Raw genomic sequence first — 22061 nt, forward strand, 5'->3', positions numbered from 1 at the left:
TCGTAGGCCCGCATTACTACACCTTAAAACCACGTTACTAGATATAAAATACCCGTCGTGCCTCTTTACTAATCACCGTAGCTTAGAGCTGTATTTTTAAGATACCTATAGTACTAGTATAAAAAGTACTAGACTAGTACCGAATTCCCAACCTAGCTAATGACTACAATATTTTTCTTCCATCTTCCCCACCCCCTGCCACCTTTTTCGAGTCTACGAGCAACATCTTTCTATATTTTATTTCAACCTCTTCTCTTTCTTTAACAAGTCGAACTCTAGCAGCTCGAGTCGCCCGAGTTGTTTTTTATTCTGTCACGTAGCAGTTGAACCGGCCCTTATAAGCCTACATACCGCACAGCGTAAATGTGGGCGTCTACATTTTACGCGACATATCCGTTTTTCGGTTTCTTCCCTGCCTTGCAAGGTACTGTAGACTAGCGAGAATTCTTCCTCTATTCCTATTTTCATTTTGTCCTTTGTTTACTTTGCCCTTTCCTGCGCTAACCGGACAGATGGCGGTGCGATTTATCGGGAGGCGGTCGATCAAATGGGACCCAACCCTGACGCCGCCCACGTCTACAGAGGACGTCGATACAGAGCCCGACGCAGCACTGCCGCCGACGGATGAGCGCTTTATAGCCTTTATACGAACCAAGCTCGACTGCCTGCAACACGACACCCTCCTGTCGCAGACTGAGCGTGCGAAAGAAAAGAAGTGGCTTCTAGCGGTTCTCAATATTGCACTAGATCCGACCGCAGAGATTACCGGCGTGACGCCAGTCATGTGCTCCTTCCCACCGGAAAAGCTGGAGGGATATTTCACTATATGTCTCGAAGGCCTGATCCGCTTAATATCTATGCAAACGGATAGTTGGCTGATCAGCAAGAATGCCAAAAAGCGGAGCAGAGAGAGCGCCGACGTCAAGGCCCAAAAGGACGTGCCAACGTTCTACAACAATCGCTGCATCTTAACAGGCACCATTAAGCCGCAGGGTGCACACATTGTGCCTGTACGGTCAAGGGGGATTGATCACAATAAGACATGGAGTATGCTCCGGGCACTTTGGCCGCTGCCTGCCATCGAAAACCTGGTAATGCATGGACGCGAGAGGGAAAACATCTTCCCGCTCACGCACACCATCCACGCCATGTGGGATTGTTTCTTCTTTGGCATCCGTCCTATTGCGCATCCGACCGACCCTCTGCACCGGATTTTTATCCAAATGGTGTGGCTGAAGGACATGAATGGCAACCGCGTGGTTTCCGACTGGGATCATCCGCAGTTTGGCAGTACCGTCGTGGCGACACCCCCATGTTCCCAGCCTTGGAACACGGTGACGTCTACGAGCTGGTGACGGACGACCCAGTTGCGCGCCCGCTGCCGAGCTGGCATTTCTTGCAGATACAATACGGCATACACAAGATCATGGCAGGCATTCAAGCAGCTGGGGCACTCAAGAAAATATTCAGCGACGATCCGCCTGACGATGAGGAACGCTACGGTGCTAGCATTGATAACATCGATGACATCGATGTACCGCCTGAGTGGCAGCCGATCCTAGAGGCGGCCGTGGATGCTGAAGTCTTAGACGAAGCAGCAGCAATACTTTGGGGCAAAGCGTTTATTAGAGCAGCCGAGGCAGAGGCAGAGGCAGAGGCGGCGTATGCAGAGGCCGAAGCCGAGGCGGCTGATTTAGAGGAGAGCGAAGGCTGAGGAGGAGATAAGCAGCCGGCCTCAAAACAGGAAGGCCCATAGGATAGCACCTCTCTACAAGACGAGCAGCAGGCATCTTCCTTCCGCACAACCTACAGATGGGAATATAAGATTGGCCAATGCCTTTCCAGTTTTTCCGTCTCTGGGTTGTATCTGCAAATAGCTCGTGTATTGTCTGCAAATGCTGACATTACGCTGTAATAAGAAAATAGAAATAAAGGCAAAATATAAAAAAAAAACTAAGCATGTAGCAAATAAGTCAAGTATCGTAAGCTGAATGTCTTCAATCCCTGGAGACACGCGCACTCGTCGGCCATGTAAACTCCTCAGCGTCATCAAAGGGGCTGGTGAAAGCAATCCATACGTAATATAACAACCTAAACTGCCCCTCAACTTCTTGTAGCTACACACCCAGAGATATTAAACGGCTGAGTAAAGTGTATGAAAGATAGAATTCCTCCGTAAGTGCTACGGAAAGGCCTCGGACTAGAAGCGAAGTGATTGCTACGTATCTCAACTAGCACAGTTCGTCTACATCATTTATGATGCTCAGTCTCTTCGCTCCTTTCCCCTGCCCTCTCTCTGTTTGGGGCCGATTGTAGTAATGTTATGTAATATTGTTTAAAGCTATATGGAAACATAGCGGAGACCGTTATTAATATACTTGTCACCCCAGTTGCCGCCATTCTGCGTGATGTGAGCTGAACCACCCCGTGAATACCTTGTCGTCCATTCATGATGCCCACAGTTAAGCCTGTCCGTATAGACTAGCCCCTGCGAGTTGGGACATAGCGAAGCCCCCATTGCTATGTCTTTCAAATATTCGCTGCAACTCCCGCTGGTCTCCCATGTTGAACCTATGCCGAAGTCTGAGAAGCTATCTCGGCCTCCTCCATGGCTTTATCCAGCGTGAGCCAGAGGCGTTCCATCCTAGGCCAGCTCCCTGTAGCAGGGTTTTCCTGCGATAACTTCACGAGAACGACTTTCTTCAGCTTATAAATCTCGCCCCTGATCCCGCTCATACACGATGGAACGTCTTGCTGTTTGAGGCGGTTCAGATAAAGATCTCTCTCTAGTCCTATTAGCTTGTCCGGTGACGTGATCTGCTGTTTATCTGTTTGGTCTTTTCGGCGGGCCAGTTGCTCTTGAATGGCGCAAAGTTGGGTCTCTATCGAATGAGTATGCCGTCGGTCGTTCTCCGCCGCCGCCTGTGATGCCTCTAATGCCTCCTCTTGAACTTTGAGCCTACGCTGTAGTTCTGCGATTACATCCTGGAATCTATGATCCTTGATTGCGGGTGGCTGAAAGGCGATAGATGTGGGGAGATCTTTGAAACAGCTGATTAAGGGCTGGAACTCACGACAATTTACCTCTGCCCTGGACTCTCTAACCACTGTTGTCTCCGCAGTTTCTCCTGCTTCTTCCGTCCCGACTTGCTCTGAAATAGTTGTGTCCTTCTGATATGTAGTTTCCCCGGGGGGGCCGCCGGGCGGAACTGATAATATTGCAACAGAATCGACGCGATTAGAGTTCTTAGGCTCGTCTGGTCCTTTCAAATTGCTGGTTGGACCGGTTTCGTCGACGACGGTCTCATGGGATGAACTTCTATCCGGCCGCCGGCCAGGCGCTGCCGACGTATTCAACGTACTTGCTTCGGCGTGGATCTCCGGTTGTCGTTCCCCGCCATCCTTCTCCGACGGATCTACAAGGGTTTGATCGGAGTGTGAATCAGCTTCAGCACGATGCTCATAAATACCACTGGCACTTGGTGCGCATGAGGCGGCACACCGTTTTGAAGGCACCGCGTCGACAAATGATCCAGAAGCTCGTCTCTTTCGAGCGCCCGGTAAAGAAGTGATGGAGCTGGGGGGAGCGGCGAGCTTAGACAAGCTACTTGATTCTGTATCTAACCCTCCATTGGGGGGAGATGAAACTCCATGGTCCGGGCCCGGAATAGGAGGGCGAGGAGCCTGGCCCTTGGCTTCGTCCGACTTCGTAATGGGATCTTTCCGAATTTGTGAGCTAGGGCTCCTTTGAGGTAGACGGGCAAGGCTGGAGTCCCCATCTAGCTCCCCGCTCGTATAACCTACGATTCGTTGAATCTGTGAGGATGCGGATGGAGACTGAGGGGGCCCACGGAGTTCCGATTCTCTTCGCGCGCTACCGCGGCCCCCTAGGTATTCGTACTCGAAATTAGACCTAACAGGGTTCTCACGAGGGGCCGAAATACGGGAAGCCAGAGATCTGTCGACGTTATTGTTATCGATCTCTTGGGGAAGCCTCCTGACCGCGAATTGAGAGCCTGAATCGGACGACTCAGAGTCGGGGGTGGAGGGGTCGACTCGAGTTGTGGGGTCTCGGTCTTCCTCTCTCGCATCTCCCGCGCCATAGACAGGTGCTGAGATACGCGAGGCTAAAGAAGGCCTGGCACTCACCCGCTCAGCAAGTCCCCTGACCGGAGGATTCGGACACTCAGGAGCGGGGCTTGACACAATGTCTTCCTCGCGCCATCTTGCTAGCCTTTCTCGAAAAGCACCTCGGAGATCTGCACGGCGATGCACGGGAGTGGGAGGCCGTCTGCTGGCGGCTATGCAGTCATCCAAGAGCCGAACGATCTCGGATGGCGGGTGTGGCCTAGCTGCGATAGGGCGTCCAGCGCGCGCAGAAGCAAGGTCGCGGATGAATAGTTGTCTCCCAAGCATGTACGTATTAATTAGGCCCCGGATGGAATTGCCACCCCAGTTTTTGCATAGTGCCTGAGCCAGATCTCTCCAAAAAGTCTCACCCTGTTTAAAGTCGTGGAAGAATAGATAACCCTTCAACAGAACGCGAAGATTCACCGCAAACCGTTGCCGAGGGGTAGCGTCGTGAATGTGGCAAAACTGGGGTGTAAGTAATGTCGAGCGAAATTCCTGCCGCGTGACCATGGGTTCTTGGTCTTCAGGGAACTTGATGCCTTCAAGGCGCCAGTACTGAGGCGAAAGCGTTTCGGACCTCACCATGGCGGCTGAGCTCGAACAGAATCCGGTTCTAGGACGGGACCCCAGCGCGGACGGCTCTAGAGACACCTACGGCCCCGACAGGATGCTACGCGGGTGCATACCTGTATGTATGTATGTATATGTGTGTGCGTCGGCATGTATGCGTTGCGCGTGTCGGAGGCTGGTGTCGTGGGAGAGAAGAGCGAGGGGTCACCACCGTCGTCGGGGTACAGTATAGTTCGTGGTGATGAGAACCCGCTGAGAACTGCTGCTAGCTACACGTATGCCGGCAAGAGGTTGAGTAGGACGGGGATCCCGGGGGCGCGACACAGGTGAAGAGCAGGTCGAGCACAGGATGAAGTTGGAGCGGAAAGGGGTTTGAGGGGAGGTTTCGAGGACCCGCAAAGCTCGCGCGAGATCGCGAGACCGTGCCTACTTATGGTACGCGTTTGAGCTCGGTTCAGGCTAGAAACTACCTAGGGTTAGAGACCTACACCTGGGTAGCTCGTCGTGCCCTTCCGCCCAACTTGCCGAAGCCTAGGGTTAGCCTCGCCCGTTCACCCCTATGGAACCTCATTGCAACCCAAATTGACCTTGGGATATCGGGTCAAGTTCTGTGTTGTGCACAATAGGGCAAGTAACTGAGGTCCTTCAGAACCGGCGCGGGACCTTACCTCAGGTGGCTAGGCAAGTACCTACCTAGGTATCCCCTGTCGTAGTGCACCTGTACCGCGACCCAACAACCGCAATACAGGTAGGTACCCTAGGTACCTAAGGTAGATACCCCTCACATAGGTACCTGCTACGTACATAGGAGGTACCTACCCGGCCTGGTACCCATCACCAGCCCACCAGCCCCGCCGCTTTCTGATACCTGATGTGGCTGTGCCGCGTTGTTCGATGAAGACTCACCTTCACAACATCCAAGATCTGGCCGTGCCTGTAGGTCAACTACGTCGCCAAATATTCGAATCCCTCTGCGAGACCTCCCCCGCGAGAAATGCAAACGACATCTTCAAACAGGCCCGCTCGAACCCAACAAGCTCGAACAGCCTCTTCTTGCCATCTTCGACGCCTTTCTGTGCGACCGACACTGATCCGGCTCCGTCAGCTGCTGGCACTTCGAGTTGTCCGCCTGCTGCGTTAGGTGTGCCTGTACGAAGACTCGTAACCCGGCGCAGAAGATCTCGTCGTCCGACTGGCTTGCGCGGACGATTTCAGGACATTGGGGAATCTTCTTGACTGGTCTCGATAGGCGGTCGGTGGCTGCTTGATCGGTCGACCCGGTGATGCCAGTCCCGCGTGAAAAGATATCCACGTCGCTCATCGCACCCACTGGCTGTTCGCCGACCTGCAAATATCATAGGTGGGAACACGTAGCTTGTCTAGGCCCGTAGAGGAACCGAGATCTCGCTGGCTGGTCTCAACGGTAGGTATTGGGGGCACGGCACATAGGTATACCTTATGGTGGTGTGATGAAACCGACGCGCTCCGTATTACTAACCCTGCACGCCATCCAGGCAGACTGTAATAACTTCCCGGAATGAAGAAGACAGATCCTCATCAGAGATGAGGCGACATTATCAGTTACAGATCATTCCGGTAGCCAGGACGGCTGCTTCGATTGAGCCTTGTGCGTGGTAGCGCTCTCGTCATCTGGGTCAGTTGCAATAAGGTACGCGAAACGGAACGCTGGGGGTATTCGAAGCGGCGCGCCAACAATGGGAAAGTCCAGCAGTTCCATGTTCAAGGTTCGCCGCCACGCCGGGGAGATCCTCACCGTATCCGGCAAACATATCGACTGACTCCGCACTACGGCCGACGACCATGCCAGCGCTATCGGGGCACATATCAAGAACCTCTTCGGTAGCATCCCGGCTGCGGAGATCATACAGAGCGACTTGCCCGCACGTGTCCTTCAGTAGAGACTTAACATCCCTCCTTGCCTCCGCCATTCCAGTCGTCGAGGACGAGATTGGTTGTGCGCTCAGCGTCGAAGCACCTAACCGCAAAGGCGAGTAGGGCGTACGTGAAGTAATGACTCCCCTCCCTCTGTCAGGTAACCATCAGTCAGCTGATGGCACATATTCTCTACGCCAAGGTGGACGGGTGACGCGCCCAGATCTACGAAATCATTCCGCGTCCCGTGGCCCGCGTATCCGCGCCGGCTTCCCTGGACCCTTGCCCCTGTCGGAACGAAGAATAAGCTGCATGCGAACATCCACTAATACATGTAGGGAGTGAGGGACGGCATCCAGTGCCGCAGGCAATCTAATATCGCATAAAGTCACCGCATTAAGAGGTAGCATGTACGAGAAAGGGTACGACTTGCCCTTATAAACCCGCGTTGCTGGTCAGTCAGGTGCTTAGTTTTTATTATTTCATTCCTGCGTCCGCCCAACATGGATCCGGGTCTGGAGTTCATCGACGCTGTGGTTGCAAATTTGAGGGTATTCCTCTTCGACACGACGGCACGAACCCTGTGAGCGGATCTGCAATGTAGAGCCTGCGTTTGCGTCTGCATAATTAACGAACGGGGCTTACCTGGCTCCTGGGTCGACGGGAAGATTAACCGGCACCCATACCTATATCGTCCAAGCGTAGTTATCCACCTAAAGCTAACTCTCGAAAACTAAGGGTTTCGGTTCCCCTGTTTCTATCCCACCGTCTGGATTATAAGGGAGATAACATTTGCTGCCATATGGATAGGCACACTTGGCACAACATAGAGGCGGGGGGGTACTGCCGAATTCATCGACTCCTACAATGTCTCACATAAACGCGTAGACGCTCACATCTCCCTCGTGGGTTATGCAGGCTTGATATACTGAGATAGGCAGGACTCCTGACGTGACAAAATCGCAGCCACCATTCCGCCCTCCGCTTGCGACTGAGAAATGTTGGCTGTTACATTCACCTGGGTAAACAGTCCCTAATGGAGGCTTACGATAGTACCTGCGGGCTCCCCATCAACACGATCCGTTCTATTGAATGGAAACAGGTCTCTTGGTTATCAAGAGACCTGACATCATCTAATACATTCAGTATTTCAACCTGCCCCTCCTCGTCCCGTATCTCCCGGTGTGTCCTTGCTCGTGCGGCATGGCATCATCGAAGAAGGACATATTCAGCGAAGGGCATACCCAAGACCAAGATGTCGTCAAGCCCCAAGTCCGTGCTGTGCTGTCGAATGGTCACATCGTAGGCATATTAGGTGGTTACAACGCTTCGGCTCATCATATTACGCACGAGTCGCCGGGCAGTATGCACAATCACGTCAGGGGATCCATGCAACGCATGATATCCTACTTCTTGATTCTCGTTAAATATTACCGAATGTCCATCTATTGCGTGCCTTGCGGCTTTTCCGGGAAGTGCCAGAGACGCGAACCAGGAGAACCACTGACAAGGTTGTCGGAAGTGAATGCACAATAATAAGGGCGGGCGTTACATTACAGCAGCCATCAACCTGGTCCTTCAGGAGCGCCAAGACCGTCTATACTCAACCGAGCCCGGGCCTGGAGCTCCGGACAGGGAACCCGGACTATCGGGATCCGTCTCGGCACGGTGACAAGTTTGGTCTATCCAATGGAAACACTTTGCGCTAATACTATTGTCTTAGACGGCCAACCTCAAGGCCACCAATGGCTCGTCGACTGAGGCCGACAGACTTTCTGCAATGGGACACGTTATTGTCTTCGGGTGATCCGTTGTCTCAAACGGGACGCATTAGACCCCTAACCCACCGGAAATCCCAAGGCCATGATTACAGGGAAGCTGTAGCTAGCCAGCATGTCGCGTACGGCCATCATGAGTATATATGGGACAGCTCCCTTCGACGACGATAGCCGAATATCTTTTCTCTTCCAGCGACGATCAAGATCAACTCGGTAATTTCAAGAAGACCAATTACCTCGACAAGCCCTTCCAAAATGCGAGCCTCCACCACTCTTCTGGGCCTTGCTGCCTCCCTGCCCCAACTTACTTGGGCCCACGGTTACGTTTCCGGTGTCACCGTCAACGGGAAGTGGACTGCTGGTTCGAACCCGGTCTGGTACTACCTCCCATCCGGGTCGGCCCCCGCGACCGCAGGTTGGGATTCTCTGAACCAGGATCTCGGCTTCGTCGAGCCCGCAAGCTTCGGGACCGTGGATATCTCCTGCCACAAGTCCGCCAAAGCAGGCCAGAACTTCATCGAGGCACAAGCCGGTGATACGGCCATCTTCTACTGGAATACGTGGCCCGACTCGCACAAGGGACCCATTATCAACTACATCTCTCCCTTCCAATGTATGTATTGGCCATTTCCCTTGAGTGAAGCTGAAAGAAAGCGGAGTCTCCCCACTAACCTCTTTAACAGCGAATGTCGCAGACCTTCGATGGTCCAAGTTCAGCCAAGCGAGCATCGTCAGCGGCACCACTTGGGTAACCGACGAACTAATCGCCAACAACTTCACAACAACCGTCACGATCCCCCGAAACCTCAGGCCGGGCGACTATGTTATCCGACACGAAATCATCGCCTTACACGGCGGCCAGAGCGACAACGGGGCGCAAGCCTACCCTCAGTGCCTGAATTTCAGGGTCACTGGCAGCGGCTCCGTGGCCCCGACTTCTGGTGTACCCGGAACCAGTCTCTACCAGAGGAACGAGCCAGGCATCATTTTCAACCTGTACACTTCGTACTCTAGCTACACATACCCCGGACCTCAGCTCTGGACCGCCGCGAACTAAGAACACATACGGCACAGAATAGATTCGACGCTCCGCCGCTGCACCACACGTCAGAATCGAAACTCGATTTGGGTTGTAAGCTATCATGGGGGAGGGGGAAGGGGGGAAGGGGTAGGGAACGGAGCATCTGTTGATTCCTAGCGAGGTTATCATAGAGCCAATTTAGTAGACCGTTTCTCTTGCTAGGGGATTACGGTACTTTTCACGTGCCGTTCTGCCAGATTGTGGACAGAAATGTATGAAGTTGAGCATGAACGTGGGCAGATCTACATATAGATAGGGAATCGTACGCCCATAGGAAGGATCTCAGATAATATACGATAATCCCCTTTTAAGATGCTACTACCCCTCATATCTCAAGTTGATCAGTTCCCATTAATCTACCCTTAGAGAAGGTATTGCAATTTCAATCTGCACAATGGTAAGCTCAACCCAACGTAATTCTAATATCGCGTAGGAAGGTAAGTAACCCAGGGTCGAAGCCGAAATTTCTCATCTTATCGAAAAGGCGACCAACTCTGCCAAGAAGTGCGCACCGCAAGGTTTATAATGCGAACAGAAATCATATTCGAGGGATAATTATATTGTACCTAGGACGTGAGACCTTATCTGGTTGTGGGGTTTGAACGCGGCTCGGCTCTTTCCGGTACGCTCTAAGTTAACCTCTGCGTGTTGACAGAGGCTCGGGGTGCCACCATTGAAGATTTGGTAAACTATGGTGTGGTGAGGGTCTATCAGAATGCCGAGACTTTCCCGGCATCGGGCAAGCCAAGCAATGCCGTTGGTAACTCACTATCTGGACTCCGCATCCAGGTTGCGGGGCATGCATGAGCGTTACTACTGAAATCTACACCTTGTTGATACACGTCTAGTCTCGATCGGTGCTTGCTTAGAGGACCTGATAGCCCTGGAAAGTACTATATAAATGGGCGATCGTGCCCACGAAGATCGCGCCAAGATTCTGGGTCTTCCTACGTGTCTGAGTTCTAAGTCGTTGCTGGTAAGTTGGGGGTCTCGTTCTAGAACGATGCCAGCAATTCTGGTCCTCGCAGTCTTTGGGCTGTTGATAGCTGTTATGTTATGGGCACGGGCCCAACGCACGAAGAAGGTAAGCCGAGGTCCGATAACTACTTCAACTGTTGACCGCAGGTTAACAACGTGCCACCCGCATAGGAAGTCGCCTATGGCTCCTTTGAGGAGGGAGTCAAAGTGTCGCAGTCTGAGCTCAGTATCAAGCCCCTTCCCGAATTCGACTGGGAGGCTATAGAGCCGCAACAGTTTCGGCCATTCAAGCCCATTTATTACATCACGATGGGTGCGTTCGAAATCCCTGCGGAATGTCCAGGGGGAAGAATGGGTTTGGGGCTTCGTCATAGTAACTGTCTGTGCAGCAGTTAGGTCGACAACCCCGTCGGATCTCATTGTCATAGACAGGAACTACCTATCGCGCATACAAGGCCGGAAGGTCACTATGACCGACCACGCAAATCACACGCTCGGGTGTCTTCCGTCCGGGGTCGAAGCTGTCCAGGAGGTCTACTCTTACCTCTTAGGGGAATATCTCCCCACCCGGTATCCCACTCTCTTCTCGCGTGACAGCAAGTGTTTCCGTAACACAGTGACGGCCACTTCTCTCCCGCTTATACCCCCTAACGACCCGATAGCAGCGCTCCGGAGTATTGGCGAGACTGTCGAGGACGACATGTTCTTCCTACAGGAAACTCCAGAGGGACATCAGTGTATCGCCTTCGTGTGCTGTTGTCCATCCGGCTTCGACCCGGCCACCAAGCTGGGCAAGGGGCTGAAGGATATCCATAAGCCGGTGCCGTCATACGAAAAAATTGGCCCAAGCATGGAGAGATATTTCCGTCGCCTCGAAGTAGGGCAGAGCGCTTGCCGGGTCAACGTATGCTAGCCTCCCTCCCCCCAGCCTCGCCAGCAGAGTCTATGTCGAGCTCTTCCTGATCTGCGAGTTGCAGTGGTCGGTGACAACAGACCCCACCTTATTCAACGTCTCTGGGAACCACGTCAAGCCGGGGGACGAATTCGAAGAGGACATGGACGTAGATATTGATAAAGTGAGCACCTACCTTTCTCATAGGACCATCGCGTTGAGTGGCCGATCGGCCTGGGCAACTCCTGACGGCAGACAGGCGCGGGTTAGGATGGAGCTGCAAACACTGACGCGGATGCCCAAGACGAGGGCTATCCTGTTCTCCTTCAAGACGTACCTGTATCCCGTCGAGGAGATCAAGGCCGAGGGTCTGGGACCGGACCTGGCGGATGCGATCGCAGGACTGAAGGCCGGAAATGCTCCCGGGATGTGGGTCTACAAGGGTGGCGTGCGGTGGGGGAAGAGTGTTTGCGAATACTTGAGATCGTGATCGTAACTTGCCAACCGATTGCCGCTGGCGGCTTTGCTGCCTGTCCGCCCGGGCGGCTCGGTCTATTTTTGGCTCCTACGGATACGCATCTACGTGGCGTGAGATAGATAGGTAGGTTCCTTGTGTTTCTTGCCGCGTTACAGATTGCGGACTATGTAGTATAAGTATGGCGCTTCAACATCGAGGATCGTGGCAGAGGCGGCGAAGAGAAATGAGGGCATTATATGCGAGGAGCCTTTGTGTACCTAGGTAGAGAGGAGGTCGGCGGGTAGATTAGGTACCTTACCTACCTGTACTCATAGGTATGCGTTAGGGAGAAGGTTAGGCACCTTGGGTGCCTACACCCCCTACGTCAATGTAGTGAGAGGTACCTGCTATATATGAGACAAGTGCCTTACGTGGCGGTGGGTTGGGTACCTAGGTACCTACCTACCTCTGTAAGGTACCTATAAATAATGCATATACATACGTATATACATGCAATACATGCATAGGTGGGTATGTACATGGGTAGCACATGATCCTCTCAATCAACGCCAGGTCGCGAAATTGCTAGGACCGCCTGGAGATTGTTATTAGGTTGCCCAAAGAGGTAGGGAGCTGCTAGGGGGTACCTATATCCCTTGGCAAGGTCCCTAGGCCACATGCCGCCCCCCTAAGGTACTACGCATGTCCCTGAGGTTAGGTAGGTTAGGTACCTAGGGTACCTATCTAGGAGGTGCCTCGGGTAACCTCAGCATGACGAGTATGGTCAGCTGCAGGGGGGATAGGCCCTCGGGCTGCCCCGTCCTCCTTCCACGCGACATCCTACTATAGTATACGCACGATGTACATATGTACATAGATAGACACAGCCAATACCATACTATACCTACAACGGGTCCTAGCGGCAGGTATTGACCCTTGCTCGCTTCGCCCCTGGTCATCGCGGTCTACAGAAATCAGACTTCAAACTTTTCCCCAACTGCGATAGCTCGACGTACGCAATGGATTCCTGACCTACCTATCCATTTGTGCGATCCTGTATCCTTTCAAAGGGCTGACCTCCGTCCAGCTCCGGCCAGCCTTCCGCAACACCCGACCGAAATACGATCGCCTGCACATCTTCTTATTGCGACCCTCCCAGCGCCGACTCGTCCCGTGCTCGCCGATAGCTCGGGAGACCAAGACATTGCCATAACGCGAGGCCAACCCTTGAGACGGAACCCCTTATCAGACTAACAGGTTAGCAGGCCGTTAGTGCCATCTGCCAATTTCGCAGCGTTCGCGCCCGATTACGCATGTTGGGACCAGCTACGTCGAAACAGCTCTGACTTGTCGTCTTCTTCTCGTAGAGCTGCTGCGTTATTCATGAGCCGTCGAACCCAGCCAGGCGCCCCATCGCCATACCAGAGCCGTAGAATACGGCTTACGTCCATCCCCCAAACCTGCCGCGGACTCGGCGACCGACCTCAGAGCACCATCTCTCCCCCCACCGCCCCCGGAGGCAGTGGACGGGGTTGCAGACAGGCCGTAGAAGGATATGCAGGCGAACAAAGCTAAGGCTGAGGCACTGGGACGGAAAGCAAAGGTCGGTCAAGACTCATCACATCTTGCACGCTTCTCGATGTGACGTATCGAGGAACAGAGCGGGCGCTGACCATTCTTACGTTTTTCCCAGCTTGCCAACTCGTACCAGGAACTGCTGGAGTAAGTCTAGGTCCCGGCCTCCCGGCCACCCCCCCCTGACCCCCCAAGCTCCAACCTTTATACTCATCCTCTGTCGCAGCGAATTTTCGAACAAGGACCTGAAGCATGTTGGCAACTACACCCTGGGGAGGTTGATAGGAAAGGGCTCCTTCGGGAAGGTTTATCTTGCGAACCACAAGCTCACAAATGGCTCCAAGGTCGGTCTCTGCACGAATTTGTGTTCGGCCTCTAGTTAACTGCAGCTTCTAATTCTCGTCCATAGGTCGTTCTGAAGTCCGCTAACAAGGATGATTCGAACCTCGCTCGCGAGATTCATCACCATCGCCAATTTGTCCACCCTCATATTGCGCGTCTATACGAAATCATAGTGACCGAGTCCCTAGTATGGCTTGTCTTGGAATATTGCCCAGGTACGCCCTGACTGAATCTCTGAGCGTTGGGTTGCCGGCGCGTCGTTGACCTTTTCTTCTTCTTTAGGTGATGAGCTCTATAACTATCTCCTTAGACATGGCCCACTGGCAACCGAGAAGGTTCAAAAGATATTCACACAACTCGTTGGAGCTGTGTCGTACGTACACCAGCAGTCATGCGTCCACCGCGATCTCAAACTCGAAAATATCTTGCTCGATAAACACGAGAATGTCAAGCTGGTGGATTTCGGATTTACGCGAGAATATGAAGGGAAGTCGAACTATTTGCAGACGTTCTGCGGGACAATATGTTACTCGGCGCCCGAGATGCTGAAGGGGGAGAAGTACGCCGGTGAAAAGGTAGATGTGTGGAGCTTGGGTGTAATTCTTTATGCCCTGCTGTGTGGCGAGCTACCCTTCGACGACGACGACGACAATATTACGAGGTCCAAAATCCTGACGGAGGAGCCGAAGTATCCGGAACATCTCCCGCCTGACGCCGTTGCACTGATAAAGGCGCTCCTCTCCAAACGACCGTTACTCAGGCCTAGCCTCCCCGAGATTCTTTCTCACGCCTTCCTCTCAGAGCACGCCCCTCAGCAACACGCGATATTGAAGCTGCGTCAACCCCCCCCATTCAGTACCCACTTGGAGAAGGATTGCCTGCAGCGAATGCGCAGCGCTGGAGTAGACATCGATGCCGTTATTGAAAGTGTCCTTGCGCAGCGATGCGATGTGCTAGCCGGCTGGTGGACCTTGCTGTTGGAAAAGGAGGAGAGGAAGGCTCGCCGGAGGGAGAGAAGGAGGAAAGACAGAGAAGCCGAGAATCGAAATTCCCGCCGTTTCTCAGCGGCGTCTAGCAAGTTGGAGCGCATGGCGCCCATTCTCGACGAGGACGCCAGCGGTTCCGGTTTCTCAGGGGAACCATCCCTACCTAGGACGAGAGGGCGTGCGGAGAGGAGAAGCACACATTATAGCGACTTCCAGATTCCAGAATTGCCCAACCTACCGGAATCGTTGATCAAGGACCACCTTAGCCCCGATACGAACACCCCGCCGCCTCCTGTCGATAAAGACTCCGTACGGTCAGTCAGTACAACTCGACAACAACGGCCAATACCCCCACCAAAGGAGGGTATTCTTCGAAGCGCGAGGTCTAGAGGCTCGACTCTTCATCTTGTAACAACCTCCGACGCACTGGCAAGCGGTGGGGGGCAGGAGCTACGTCCTCCCCAGAAAGTTCGCAAGAAGCCATCCCAGGCGATCGTTGCCACATGGAAGAACTGGACTCACTGGATTGTCGAGAGCACGAGACGACACAGACCCAACAAGCGAGGCAGCATGTCCACCCCGAATTTGGCTAGTAGGGACGGTCAATCCGGCGGGAAAAATTCGAAGGATGTTAGTCCCCGGCCTCACACTAGTAAATACCCAGCCTCCACACATGGTGGTGTCGTACCGAGCGGCGGGAACTCTCCCAGCTTACCCAACGGAATCCCTCCAGGTGTCGGGGCAGGAGGCGGGGGTAACCAAGCCAAGAAACCTACGCCAGCTCCGCTCTCGACCTCTTACCACGCAGGGCCGCACCGTGTGTCATCCTCTACTTCGTCATACAAGCGCCAATCTCTGTCGCCGGTTCCGCTAACGCCGCGGTCTACGATGCGCCGTTCCTCGATCGGCCTGAAGGGCCGTAAATCGACCTCTTCATCGCTTTCCTCCATCCGTACAATGCCACGCCATCATCATTCGCACTCGAAGGCGAGCTCGACCAGCTCTACCGGGTCGGTGTCTACAACAAAGACGCCTGGACGCTCTCCGCATCATTCGGTGAAAGTTTTACCAGCCACACCAACCAGCACGTCGTTTCCCTCTAACATACGTCTTGTTCGTGGACCGGCAATCGCTCTCAGTTTCAACGAAGGCATGCCCCAACCTAAGTCCTCCGCCAATCCTCCTGGGTCTCCCAACCCATTTACGTCTAACAGTCCTTCGGTCCTGTTCGCTAAGCGCAAGCGTAATCTCTTCAAAGGTCCGATGCTGTCCTTTGGTACCCCGGCAGCCCGGAGTGGTACGAGCTCGGCCGGCCACAGCCGCAGCGCGAGCGCCAGCGGATTAGGGCGAAGGAGCGGCGAGATCACGATTCAAGAGGAGGACGAGGAAGCGGAAGCAGCTGCTTGCGAGGTGGACGCCGACGATGATGTCGAAGAAGTGGAGCAATTCAGCCCCATCATGCAAATTCCTGGCGAGAAGGTCGAAGAAATCTACGAGGTTGACGAAGAGCATCGCCACGTCGCAGCAGGCGTCGGTGCTAGTGGTTAAACCGGTGCCTTTAGGAATCGAGATGGAGTAAGACTTATACCCAGGTATCTACCGCAATGGAATTGTGTGAAAGGCAGTACGGCTTGTCGTATCAACAAGCTTATCCAGGTGCGTTGTGTTGTGTGTATATATATCTATATATATCTCTATAAATGTCTATCCAATCAGGTTGGTTTCTTTATTCGCGGGCAATGAACTGGGCGGTATAAGGCGCAAGGGCGGTCGTGGACAGGCAGTCTTGTATGAACGGTATTTTAGATACATTGTACGGTAGCGACAGGACGTAAATTAAATACTGATAGCCGTTTTGGGCGGTAGGGGGGGGGGGGATCTCCTTGACGCCGTTGTTGCGGCTCCTTTTACATTCCAAGCAGGTTAGGGGAACTCTATATACCCACGTGGTCTGGAGGTAGTATTCTTAGGGAGCTCGAGAAAATCCACCTCGTAATTTGTAGGGCAGATGTAAACTGATCCAGGTGTGCACGAAATGTTTCTCTCTTCGAGCCTTCTTAGAACCGCGCTCTCCCCTCCCTGGGAACGGCCCTTCACGATCCAAAGCCAGAAGTATCCTAACACCGGCCGCTCTTTAACAGGCAAAGCTCTAACTACGCCCCGTAGCAGTCACGGAGACCTCCCGATAGCTAACGTTTACTGCCGGATATATTCCAACATTCTATGATTAGTACGACATCGAATATAGACTGATAGGTGTGGCACCACGAGTTAAAGATGTATCATTGGTATCTAGCAGTGGCGCGCATCTTAGATGGCGGACAGGGCAAAGTCGGGTGGCCCGAGCTAGCTCCTTGCCCCTTTTAATTATGAATTAGGGACTATATCATCGACTCGTACCCCTCGGGACTGTAGAGCACGACGCCGCGAATGATGTAGATGCCACCCACATCACCTCGCGCTTGGAAGCCGGTCGCCGCCTAATCATCGAGCTCGGCGAAGCCGGCGCGGAGGAAGCCGGCGAACTCGCCATCGACGAGGCCAGGCGTGCCGGCGAACAGGAGGCGAACACGGAACGAGTTGGCATCTTCGAGGCGGCGGAAGGCCCAGGTGGTCTGGTTGTTCCAGCCGAGGAAGGTGCCGGGCTGGCGGGTGCCGTTGGCGAAGAAGTGCCAGTGCGGCTGGATCGGGGCGCCGCGCGTGACGGTCCGCGCGAAGATGAGCCCGTCGTAGTTGTGGTAGGTGTAGGCCGAGACGCTGAGGGGCTCGAAGCGGCCGCCGATGTTCACGGCGAGCATGTCGGAGCTGCCGAAGGCCTGGCATTGCACCTGCGGCGTCGCGGTGTCGTTCCGGCTGCTGATACTCAACTGTTGGTCACTAGGTTAGCGCCGAGGCCCGCGAGGAGAGAGAAAGGGAGAGAGGGGGGCAGTCGTACCCAGCCCGCTGCGAGACTGGTGTCGGAAAAGGTAACGTAGGAGGCCTTGTTGTTGTCGATATCAGTGCCGGTCGAGGAGGCAAAGAGGGTCCACGGGCCGGCGACGCTAGAAAACTGGCGGTAGAAGGGCCAGTTGCTGCATGTGTTCTCCCGGACGATGGGGGTGATCTCAGGCAGGGCTCGGACGGTGGCGGCAACCGCCAGCGTTACTAGGGCGAAGGAGACCATCTTGAAGAGTGGGAGAGACGATATTACCCTACTAAACGAGTGTGGGAAGACCGGTGTGGTTGCTGGTAAGGAAGGCCATTATCCATCCGGTGTCAGAACAAAGCGGCCCTTTTATACATGGAAGCATCGTGAGATTTCGTCGACTGAATACCATCTTCCCCCCCTCCCCACCCCCCCCTCCAAGGTAGCCTAGCGGACCCTAGGATCTCGGGTTGACATATTTTCTATACGGAGTCGCGGTAACGCGTCTAGCAGCGTAGCAGCGCTAGGTGCCAAAAGAGCAGCTGGACGGGCCTATGCCCGGGGCGTCATCGAGCCAGCAAGGATGCCAACCCCATCGCGGCGACGGCACAGCCCTATCACGCCCTACCCCGTGGGCTCTCGAACCCTGGGAAATCTCCCCTGCCGCGGCGCAGTGTCCTACTCGGCTTGGCGACCGGTAGGGTCCTTCTAGAATCAGTTGGTCTAAACCCGACGGTACATGATCAGCCAATTTACCCTAACGTACGACCGGTAATAACGATAATGCACCCTTAGGATTTCCTCCGATGTCGATAGCACGCTTGCGGTATAGGCGGATAGGAGAGCCCTAGAGAATATTCCGCTCTCAGTTACTGTGTCGATGGTTGGCCGTTCGAAAATGGCTGCCCAGATCCACCATTTCTGGAGTCCTGTACTGTTCGAAGTACACACACGGTATGTTCAACGCGCATGCCACAGCGGCCGGCGTAGCTCCAAGTAGTGCTGATGAGAAGAAGCTTGTAGTGGAGCTAAGTTCTCAAGCTTACACAATACCGCCGGGATACTCCTGTAGGGCCTTTGAAATCTACCCGACTTGTGGCATGGCTAATAGTACAAAAGATTGCAGTGCATTGTGTTCCCTATACCAGACCTGTAATTGAGCCTCGGCTCGCTCAGACAGACAATAGAGGCCTTGGTCCTTGATCAGGTCAAGCGAATCCGAGGGCAACACGCGGAGCTGGACGTAGGTACCGGAAGCCTGCTTGGTTCTTCGTCAAATCCAATTGCTGACATTAGCTGGAAGTCGGGACTGTTGCGTGTTAGAAGAGTATTCATTGAGCGTACACGCGTTCTCGCCTGGTATCGCGAAAGACGCTCCAGTAATTATTCATCTGAAGTAATCGCCTCACGGCAGATGTTGCAGGCAATTAACTGCACCATCTTGAGATGTGGTTGAATCAAATACCTACCTACATACAACCAGGACTATGGGAGGTTGCACCCTGTGTTGGTCACGTGTGGACACCCACCAGCCACACATTCGTTTCGCTCGAGAGCCCTCATTCCCTCGTCTCTCCTTCATCACCCATATGTGTCTCGTATCTATGGCAGATGTATTGCGTGAAATTGAGGGCTTCGTGGGCACCGAAGGAGTCGGGTCAATGTCCGGAACAGAGTATCTCCCCAAACAGGAGCTATACAATCGCTGGGTATCACACTCAGCTTCTCAAAGAGCACATATGATCCACATGTACGCGGAGTCCTGCCATCTTGTTTATTAGGTAGGCAATTCGCTTCGACGGCTTCCGCCAGCGCAAAGGATGCCCCAACCCCCTCCAGCCAAGCCGTATATACCTATACCTAGATATAGGTAGCGAAGTCAGGGAGAGATACTCGAGCCGTTGAGAGAGGAAACGGCAAATTCTATCTGAAGAGTGTGGTGATGTCTGGTCATATTCGCGTAACAACCTTCTTGACGTCTTTGGATGTGTATCCACCTTATATAGGTACCTAAGGTAGGCAGCCGAATGGCGACCTCTTCCGCATCACGGTAGGTACATACATGCACATTAAAGACGCCCTTCAAGGACCGGCCTATGCAGGAACACGACGGGCACTCCGCAAATTGTACTCCATACGAGGGCGCCGACTCAAGCGTGACTGAATGACATACCTATTATAGGTACTACCTACTTAGCATATGCATCCATCCAATCTACCTAAGCAGCCGAATAACGCCCCTACAAACCCATCTACTACTGCCCTCCCCTGCATCATACTCAACCGGAACCTATATACACCTACTTCTTGGAGGCGCACCTGATGGGCCGACATGTGTAGGAATAAGAAGGGTACCCTACAAACTGTGGTCTCTACTTAAATTATACTACGTATAAATTAGTACCTATTCATCCGCCGATCACGACTGCCTACCGAGGTTATCCCGGGGCCTCCCGTGGGGGCACTGTAGGCATGCTAAGCTGGGCTGCTAAGCTGGTCTATTTAAAACACCTGTCTCCAGTGGCCTATTCGGCAACTCCTGTCTACTGACGGCTTGCGCAGCCGTGTTTCCCACTGTGTCCTCCCTTCTCCAAGTGAAGGCGGCTCCTAGGTAGATGGAGATAAAAAGGCCGAAAATCGTGAAATATTAGAGGTAGAGGGGAGATGGTGTGCGGCCGTCTGTTAGGTGGAGTTCAGAGCTGGGAGACCCGACCGGGATCACCTGCCACCTAGGTAGGTATAGGCGGACGACGCCGATTGCAGCCCTCCACCCTAGGCACTTCCCCTTCCCGCTTCCAAATACCCAACTCGGTTGTTGACTTTCACCACCGCCATTGCACCGACAGCTTCACGTAACGGAGGTTCGCCATAGCTCCCGAGCGGCAATTGGTGCTTGCTGACTGATTTTTTTGCCCTGCCTGGCAGGTATTAAGGATCTATCGATCCGCTACATAATCACTCCCTCATACGCGATCTCGTATCTAGTGCTAGGGATGAAGTTTTCTCCATTCCTCCTCGTGCTGCTCCGCAGCTCTCGAGCCCTGGGATCCGAGTTGCAAAAGCATCTCGAGGCCGACGCACCGCCCTACCGCGACGACCTCGTATCCCTCCACAAATCCCTCGTCGATATCGCCTCTATCAGCGGTGAGGAGAACGAGGTCGGTAACTTCCTCGTCGACTATCTCACCGCCCGCAACTTCGTGGTCCAGCTTGAGTTCGTGCCTCCGCTGGCCGGCGAGCCCAACGGCACCAGCAAACCCCGCTTTAACGTCCTCGCCTGGCCCGGGCCGGACCGCCACCCGTCGCCGAAGGTCCTCGTCACAAGCCACATCGACGTTGTTCCACCCTACATCCCGTACTCGCGCTCGGGCGCCCCCGACGATCCGCTGACGAGGGACACCGTGTTCGCGGGCCGCGGCAGCGTCGACGCGAAGGCCAGCGTGGCGGCGCAGATTACGGCGCTGCGGGCCCTCGTCGACGGCGGCGCCGTCGCCCCGAGCGACGCGATGCTGCTGTACGTGGTGGGCGAGGAGCGCTCCGGCGACGGGATGCGGTACTTCTCGGAGACGCGGGGGTCGCTGTCGCCGCCGCCGGACTTCGGCGCGGCCATCTTCGGCGAGCCGACCGAGGGCCAGCTCGCCTGCGGCCACAAGGGTATCTTCGCGTGCGACATCACGGCGCGCGGCCGCGCCGGCCACAGCGGCTACCCCTGGCTCGGCCGCAGCGCCATCGAGGTCCTGGTGCGCGCGCTCGTGAAGGTGCTCGACGCCGACCTCGGCAGCAGCGACGACTTCGGCAACACCACCGTCAACGTCGGCGTCATCGAGGGCGGCGTCGCGCTCAACGTCATCCCCGAGAGGGCCGTCGCGCGCATCGCCGCCCGCGTCGCGATCGGCCCCGAGCTCGGCGGCGGCGCCATCGCGGCTAGCCGCTTGCAGGAGATCCTGCGGGGCGTCGACCCGGACGCGTTCGACGCCGACTGCAATACCGGGTACGGCGTGGTCGCGTGCGACTGCGAAGTCGAGGGTGAGTCGACCAACTTTCACCCTGCGTATTGCTGAGTAGCTGCGGCTGACATCTGATCCTCGCAGGTTTCGAGACGACCATCGTCAACTACGGGACCGACGTGCCCAATCTGAAGGGCAACCACACGCGATACCTGTATGGCCCGGGGAGCATTCTGGTTGCACACGGTGCGGATGAGGCGATCACGCTCGGAGAACTGGAAGACGCGGTGGAAGGCTATAAGAAACTGATCCTGCACGCGATTGGGAGCTAAATCGCCCTCTTACGGACGGACGCTGGAGACGCGAAAAGGCACCTTTATGATTCTTTGCTTTTGCCGCTAACTCGCACACTCGATAGGATATACCCCATATATTTGTTGACTTAATATACCTACTTAGCGTTCGTCGTGTCCCAGCTTACATTAAATTCAAAGTGGTTTCCCATTCTAGCGCAAAGATATGATCT

The 22061-nt window shown here is 54.4% G+C and overlaps 7 protein-coding genes across 7 annotated transcripts; 5 read left to right on the forward strand and 2 right to left on the reverse strand.

Moving 5' to 3' along the window:
* The first annotated feature begins 170 nt into the window (after nucleotides 1-170).
* On the forward strand, nucleotides 171-1969 carry GGS23DRAFT_585184 (uncharacterized protein). The gene is made up of 2 exons (XM_051517359.1): nucleotides 171-424; nucleotides 513-1969. Exon 2 carries the CDS (start codon nucleotides 513-515, stop codon nucleotides 1353-1355), a length of 843 nt encoding a protein of 280 aa, XP_051368310.1. The 5' UTR covers nucleotides 171-424; the 3' UTR covers nucleotides 1356-1969.
* Nucleotides 1970-2126: 157 nt separating this feature from the next.
* On the reverse strand, nucleotides 2127-5334 carry GGS23DRAFT_314837 (uncharacterized protein). The gene has a single exon (XM_051512826.1). The coding sequence runs from the start codon at nucleotides 4714-4716 to the stop codon at nucleotides 2572-2574; it is 2145 nt and encodes a 714-aa protein (XP_051368311.1). The 5' UTR covers nucleotides 4717-5334; the 3' UTR covers nucleotides 2127-2571.
* Nucleotides 5335-8500: 3166 nt separating this feature from the next.
* On the forward strand, nucleotides 8501-9528 carry GGS23DRAFT_585191 (lytic polysaccharide monooxygenase). Its single transcript, XM_051517360.1, has 2 exons — nucleotides 8501-8985; nucleotides 9056-9528. The coding sequence occupies exons 1-2, from the start codon at nucleotides 8628-8630 to the stop codon at nucleotides 9427-9429; spliced, it is 732 nt and encodes a 243-aa protein (XP_051368312.1). The 5' UTR covers nucleotides 8501-8627; the 3' UTR covers nucleotides 9430-9528.
* A 687-nt stretch (nucleotides 9529-10215) lies between these two features.
* GGS23DRAFT_585195 (uncharacterized protein) lies at nucleotides 10216-12296 on the forward strand. Its single transcript, XM_051517361.1, has 5 exons — nucleotides 10216-10537; nucleotides 10603-10744; nucleotides 10821-11335; nucleotides 11409-11507; nucleotides 11583-12296. Exons 1-5 carry the CDS (start codon nucleotides 10355-10357, stop codon nucleotides 11811-11813), a joined length of 1170 nt encoding a protein of 389 aa, XP_051368313.1. The 5' UTR covers nucleotides 10216-10354; the 3' UTR covers nucleotides 11814-12296.
* Nucleotides 12297-13151: 855 nt separating this feature from the next.
* On the forward strand, nucleotides 13152-16553 carry GGS23DRAFT_314989 (kinase-like protein). Its single transcript, XM_051512828.1, has 5 exons — nucleotides 13152-13383; nucleotides 13474-13502; nucleotides 13582-13699; nucleotides 13765-13912; nucleotides 13980-16553. The coding sequence occupies exons 1-5, from the start codon at nucleotides 13336-13338 to the stop codon at nucleotides 16229-16231; spliced, it is 2595 nt and encodes an 864-aa protein (XP_051368314.1). The 5' UTR covers nucleotides 13152-13335; the 3' UTR covers nucleotides 16232-16553.
* Nucleotides 16554-17036: 483 nt separating this feature from the next.
* On the reverse strand, nucleotides 17037-18017 carry GGS23DRAFT_314984 (uncharacterized protein). The gene is made up of 2 exons (XM_051512827.1): nucleotides 17619-18017; nucleotides 17037-17550 (listed from the first exon to the last, which is right to left on the reverse strand). The coding sequence occupies exons 1-2, from the start codon at nucleotides 17844-17846 to the stop codon at nucleotides 17164-17166; spliced, it is 615 nt and encodes a 204-aa protein (XP_051368315.1). The 5' UTR covers nucleotides 17847-18017; the 3' UTR covers nucleotides 17037-17163.
* Nucleotides 18018-20349: 2332 nt separating this feature from the next.
* GGS23DRAFT_315081 (Zn-dependent exopeptidase) lies at nucleotides 20350-21966 on the forward strand. Its single transcript, XM_051512829.1, has 2 exons — nucleotides 20350-21614; nucleotides 21680-21966. The coding sequence occupies exons 1-2, from the start codon at nucleotides 20582-20584 to the stop codon at nucleotides 21865-21867; spliced, it is 1221 nt and encodes a 406-aa protein (XP_051368316.1). The 5' UTR covers nucleotides 20350-20581; the 3' UTR covers nucleotides 21868-21966.
* The last annotated feature ends 95 nt before the right edge of the window (nucleotides 21967-22061 follow it).

Source organism: Durotheca rogersii (genome assembly GCF_024521655.1).
Source record: "Durotheca rogersii strain YMJ 92031201 chromosome Unknown GGS23scaffold_31, whole genome shotgun sequence".
NCBI classification, from domain to species: Eukaryota; Fungi; Ascomycota; class Sordariomycetes; order Xylariales; family Xylariaceae; genus Durotheca; species Durotheca rogersii.